The sequence below is a fragment of the Tupaia chinensis genome, unplaced genomic scaffold, assembly GCF_000334495.1.
Source record: "Tupaia chinensis unplaced genomic scaffold, TupChi_1.0 Scaffold000049_1, whole genome shotgun sequence".
Lineage (NCBI taxonomy): Eukaryota > Metazoa > Chordata > Mammalia > Scandentia > Tupaiidae > Tupaia > Tupaia belangeri.
The window spans coordinates 219,604-225,717 of NW_006159507.1; the positions used below are offsets into that span (position 1 = coordinate 219,604).

General features: G+C 49.5%; 1 protein-coding gene across 1 annotated transcript in view; it reads left to right on the forward strand.

Annotated features, from left to right (window-relative positions):
* Positions 1-6,114, forward strand: part of ATP9A (ATPase phospholipid transporting 9A) — a gene marked incomplete in the record, with an annotated part of 136,893 nt that overhangs the window by 87,039 nt on the left and 43,740 nt on the right. Inside the window, 1 exon segment of the mRNA XM_027775056.1 lies at positions 396-608. Coding sequence (XP_027630857.1) covers positions 396-608 — 213 coding nt within the window.

Sequence of the window (6,114 nt, forward strand, 5' to 3'; positions counted from 1 at the left end):
TGACTGTCCAGCAGTGCACAGGACGACCCTCTTCTGCAGAGGATGATCCGCCCATGTCAGCAGTGCCCAGTGGAGCCCTGCTGAGAAGCACCTGCCGCTCTCGGTGCAGAGAGCCCTCAGTCTCTCGGAGGCTCCTGGCACCCAAGGGAGAAGAGTCACTGCCCAGGGGGAGGGTCACTCCCATCCATGCGCTTGTCATTTTTCCTCTTTGGTTTGCATCTGGCGTAATCGATCAGGATCCCGAGAGCTAGCTGTCCTTTATCACAGCATGTCCATACCTAAGGGTCAGGCTGATGGCATGGTGGGAAGGAGGGTGCCACTCCGGGGGATTGTCGTCCACACATTCCAGACCTTCCCTCTCCGATCATCTCCCTTATCATTTCTCCTTCCCGCAGCAATCCCAGGACCCACCTGCTCAGAAGGGCCCCACGGTCACCACCAAGGTCCGGCGGACCATGAGCAGCCGCGTGCACGAGGCCGTCAAGGCCATCGCCCTGTGTCACAATGTGACGCCCGTGTACGAGTCCAACGGCGTGACCGACCAGGCTGAGGCTGAGAAGCAGTATGAGGACTCCTGCCGCGTGTACCAGGCATCCAGCCCAGACGAGGTGAGCCCAGGCAGAGACTCCGGGATGCCCTGCCGCTCCCCGAAGGCTTGTGAAGGATTACAGTAGCTCCTGTCCTTGAGGATTTGGTGACGGCAGGCCGCGTGCCAAGTGCTCTCCCTGTTCTGTCTTTCCGAGCCCTCCAGCAGCTGAAGAGGAAGGTCCATGGCGGAGAGGTTGTTCATCCCAAAGCCACCTGGGTTTTGTCTGTTTGTTTTCTAGCTTTTAGATTCTTAAAATAATTTAGGCTTAGAAAAGTTACTAGATTAGTGCAGAGAGTCCCATTTATTGGCGCTTCCTCAGATTCCTTAGATATTAACATTTTTTTTCACATTTGTTTTATTCAAAGTTCTCTTACCATTGGAGAATAAGCTGACAAGCTGCGGACATGACCTGTTTTACTCCTGTGTTCAGGGCCTACGGTGGAGAAAGCAGGACTTATCCCATTGGGTCCAGTCATGTGCCACCACTTAGCCCTTGAATGAGCATTTCTTTCTTTCTTTCTTTTTTAGAGAGATTTTTGCAATAGGGTGTATGCACTTGCTGGAGAGACAGAGAGACTGAAAGTGAGAAATCACCCTCCGGGGGGATGGCCATGGCACGGTCCTTTCTCCATTCTCCTCTCGAGACTTTGGGCACGCATGCAGACATGTCTGGTGTGAGTTTTAAGCTGCTGGGTCTGGGACTCGAACAGTGGTCAACTACGTGGAGGTTCAGTGACATAACCATTACGCCATCTGCCAGTCCCCCTGAATGAACATTTCTTTTTTTTTTATAATTATTTTATTTTATTTATTCATTCACTTATTATTATTATTTTTTAATGTGACCAGAGAGAGACAGAGGGTGAGAGTGAGAGAGAGAGGAAATGAGAAAGCAAGCCACCAGGTCCAGGACTCGAACCATGGTCAGCCACGTGGGAGTGTCCAGCGCCTTAACCACCATGCCACCTGCTGGTCCCCTGAATGAACATTTCTAAGGGTCATAAAACCAATCACCAGGGTGCTTCCCAGATTTTTATTTTTTAAGAATGATCTAATGTTATTTATTATTATTATTTAAATTTGATGAAAGAGAAGGAAAGTGAGAAAGCAAGTTTCCAGGTCCAGGACTCAAACCACAGTCAGCTGTGTGGGAATCCACTGCCTTAACCATCACACCAGCTGCCGCCCACCCCACCCCCCAATTTTTTTCCCTGCCATTTGTCCTTCTACTAGTCTTATAAGGACTGCCAGTTATTTTCGTTCATTTTAGGAAGGAGGGGGCATCTCTGAGTGATTGAAGGGTTGTGAAGGACTGGACTGATCTGAGACTCAGTGAGTTTGTGGTTAATGGCAGGCCTTGGGACAGTATAAGGATCTTTCTCAAAGTTCGTAAATGTCCCCTTCCCGTCCTAGTTCTTCTTTCTTGAGGCAGTGGAATTTGTCACCTGAGAGACTCCTCCTTCCAGTCCTCACAGTGTTTGTAGAACAGCTCAGGCTATGAAATCCAGGCCATCCGTGACAATTGACATTTGAACTGGGTCTTTTAGGAGTGAGAAATGTTGCGTCTTCGCTCACCTCTGAGATGGCAGTGGGCGATAGCTCTGGATGGCCCCACCCATCCATGGGGACTGGCGCCCTTGGGTCCGAGACCTTTTTGGGTTTCTCGTCATTTTCCCTTTGGAAATGGAAGCTCCGTACCCTGGAGTGACAGCCGAGAGAACAGAGCATGTTCTTGGGAGATACAGGCTGGGGAGCAGTAACTTACAGGTCCTTGATGGAATTCAGATTTGAGCAAGTTCCAGATGTTGCCAGTCTGATGAGCGTTTCTGCCCGTGGGCTCCTGGGACCCGTTCGGCTGTCGATTTGCACCTCTGGAGGTCTTGAAAGCCTGTCCCACATACCTCTGTTCCCTGGGAAGCAATGTGTTTGCTTTAAGGCTTTGCAAAGGTTTTCCCATGGGAGTCGATCTTTTATGCAAGGCCCAAGGCTCTGTCCTTTTCAGTCCTCTTTTGCAAAGTGGATAGTTCTTTTTTCTCACTGTCTACTAATTCCACTTGGACTCAGATTTGTTGTGTTTTTCTAAGATTCTGGTTATGATTAAAAAAAAAAGGAGGTTATTTTCTTTGGCCTTTAATGTCTTCACAGAGGCCACCTTTACCTTATTCGGCATCATTTTTTTTTTTTTTACAACTTTGTTATTTTTTATTGTAGTTATTTTGTGTCTGTAGTAGACATGTGAAACTGTAGATAAAAGAAAAAGTAATAATCCCACTAACACAAAATTAAAGGTTGCTGTTACTGCCTTACGCGTCACCTTCTACACCATTTTAGAGGCCCCGTACTGCAAAACTCATGTATGTTTATATAAATTCATCATAGACCCCGAAGGAGGCTAAACCTAGTTCAAGTGGGAGCTTTCAGAAAGCTGCACTGTTTGCAAATCCCTGTAGGAGTCCATGAGGCTCTGCCAGCTCTAGGATTGGACCTTTGAAATTCAATAGCAATAAAGCATCGCGACCTAGGCAAGGTCATTCTATGGGAGGCATACAGAACAGTATTCATTTTGCTTTGGGGCCGCTGGGGTAATTTCTGCCAGTTGGTGCAGGATTCCTTTCCTGTAACAGAAAGCAGGATTTCCTAAATTTGTTTCCTGTGCACATTCCACTCGCAGAGCCTTGAAGCGTCTTTATCCAGCTATCGGTTACAGCCCAAGGGGTGCCGGGCCCTCCCTGCCCCTACAGTAGCTCGCAGCGGAAATGGAGTGATATAATCTGACCAGAGACGGTTCCGCAGATGGCTGAGCAAGCATTTCCAGGACACTGGGCAGCTTTGTGAGCGGGGCAGAAGGTGGTGTGTGTGCGCACGCGCGTGTGTGCACGCGTGGATGTGGTGACACAGCTTTGTAAGCGTTGGTTTCTTGGTGTGAGGAGGTGCTGTCCTGTCAGGGCTGGACCTAACCCACTAATAGTTTGTCTTCTCCATAAATTCTTTCATATTAAAAAAATATAATAATGTTTTAAGCTTTTTATTTTAATTTTTTTTTTAGATTTCTGCCATTGGGCACATGTGCTGACCTAGAGAGAGAGAGAGAGCGAGAGAGAGAAATAGCAGGAGCCATGAAGAGCCAGCGGGTCTGGGACTCAAGCTATGTTGTCAGCCATGCAAGACCCAGCGGCCTTAACCTCTGCGCCACCTGCCGGCCTCAGTCTGTGGCTGTTCTCAGTTCCTCTAGTCCCCGTGGTCCTCTGTTCTGAGCCAAATGTTCATGAGCTGTGTATCTTCCAAGTTTAGCAGCACCTTTTTTTTTTGCCCCGTCCTCCTTTTCTCACCCTGGGAAGCGTCCAGACACTGTGTGCAAAGCCCTAGCAGACGCGGCCGACCTTCTCAGGGTCCTGCCTTACCACCGTCTTTGCAGGATTCTTTTCTTGGAAGGGAAAACCAAAAATGAACGTGCTTCTCCTCTAGTCCCCAGTGACCTTGAACCAAACCCATTGCAAATGGCTGCAGAGAGCTGGAACTTCAGAAAGAAATCCTCCATCAGTGTTTTTTAATTAACCAACGAGGTAGAATCTTTTTTTTTTCTTTCTATCTATTCATGATAGAGCACGTGTGTGTACATGTAGGAGAGAGAGGAGCATTCTCCACAAGGTCTGGTCATGTCACAGTCCCCTTCTCCAGGCCTCCAGTCCGTTGGCTCTTGGGTGCTTACGTGCATGACCAGCATGGTTCAGCCGATCAAGCCTGGAGTTTGAACCCCGGTAACCGTGTAGAATCTGGCTTCTCCTGAGCGGTGCGATACTGCTGTGCCACAAAGCCAGCCCTGAAGTGTGCTCTTGAAGTAGAATTTTGATGGTTCAGAATATAGTTGGGGCTCTCTAATTCAGAACTGGATCCTGTTTTAGGGACACTATAGACAACCGTCAGACTGGCCTTTCTTCACATGAGCTCATCATGGGCCATAGGTGCATAGCTCCTGTCCCCTGTGGTACCTGCGTCGGCTCAGAGTGGACTGAAGTGAATCGTTATTTCTAGGTGACTGTAAGTTTTTATGGAGGAGAGTCCATTCTTCTCTTCTAACGCCGGAGGGCATGTGTGCACTGGAGAGAGAGAGACCTCATCTCCAGTGGGACCTGGTCACGTCGCAGGCCCCTTCTTTCCTCTTCCCGTCAGGGTCCTGGGCACACGTGTACATGTGCCTACAGTCTTCCTCAAGCCACCGTGGGAGGGATTCAAATGGTGGTTGGTTGTGTGGGATTCTGCTCTTTCTGTGCTGTGCTGTGCATGAGTTTTAAGCCACCGGATCCAGGACTCGAACCGTGGTTGTCTACATGTGAGTCCAGTGAAGTAACCATTATGCCATCTACTGGTCCAGTATCGAGGCTTTTAATACTGTTATCTTGTCACTGATTTGCAAATATAGCAGGCTGTGTGTTGTTTGCTCCATGCTGTTTAAAAAAACAAACAAACAAAAAACATGAGCTTTCCCTTCCCTTCTTCTGTGCTTCCTCCCTCCTTCCCTTCCTTTCTGGTTTTTGCCAGAGGGAGGTGAGATATCACCCCCTAGGAGCGTCCATTCTCCTCTTGGGATTTTGGGCACACCTGCACACGTGCATGGTGTGGTTTTCAAGCCTCTGGGTCTGGGACTTGATCCATACGGTCAGCCATGTGGGATCTAATGCCTTAACCACCATGTCACCTGCTGGCCCCCAAAGCAAAATCACCAAGCTTTATGTGCAAAATCAGTTTCTCTGGAAAAATGTCTGGAAATGGTGGGCCCAGTGGTTGGCCAAGCCGGGGGCCGCTGCCTCAGTTTACCCCGACCTCGATGGGGCCAGCCCTGTTCCTGTCTTCTCCCTGTCCTGTGCTGACGGCATCCGAACCTGCGCCCACCGTCTGGTTGGATGTATTTCTTTACTAGAGGACATCGTAGGTCTGGGGTAGATGTGTCATCTCAAGAAGCTGGAGTAGGTCGATGGGTGTTCTTCCTCAGCCTGGATATTTGTCCTCGCGAAAGCCATGAAGGGCCCCTGTAAGCGGATGTGAGTCCCAGTCCCATCCGCGCTTGCTCTGAGGATTAGTACACATCTTGCAGTTGACCGGGATGCAAGGCCCCTGGGCGTGACTTGGCGTGTTTCCCAAGCACACCGTCCCAGGTACAAAGGGGATTTCAAACTTGTCATAGGTGGTTTAGTGCTGACCAAGGAATGATGAGAAAGCCCCGGCATGGATGGTTTCTGACCTGAGGTCTTCAGCGGGGGATTTGGGGAAGGGAAACTCTACCTTCCCCTCGTTTCTTCCTCCTGCCCCGCCCACACCCCTTCCCTGTTTCCGGTACTGATCCAGTTCACACAAGTTTGCATCTTACTGCTTTACTGTTCTTTCACCTTAGCCAGCTTCCTTTCTCTGCTGCTGTCCTGACCTCTGGTGGCTCTGACCCAAGGTCCCCTAAGACCCTAACGCAGGCCATTAGGGACCCCAAGTCTCAGGACCCTGGAAGCCTGTATGGTGGAGTGTGAGACAGTGAC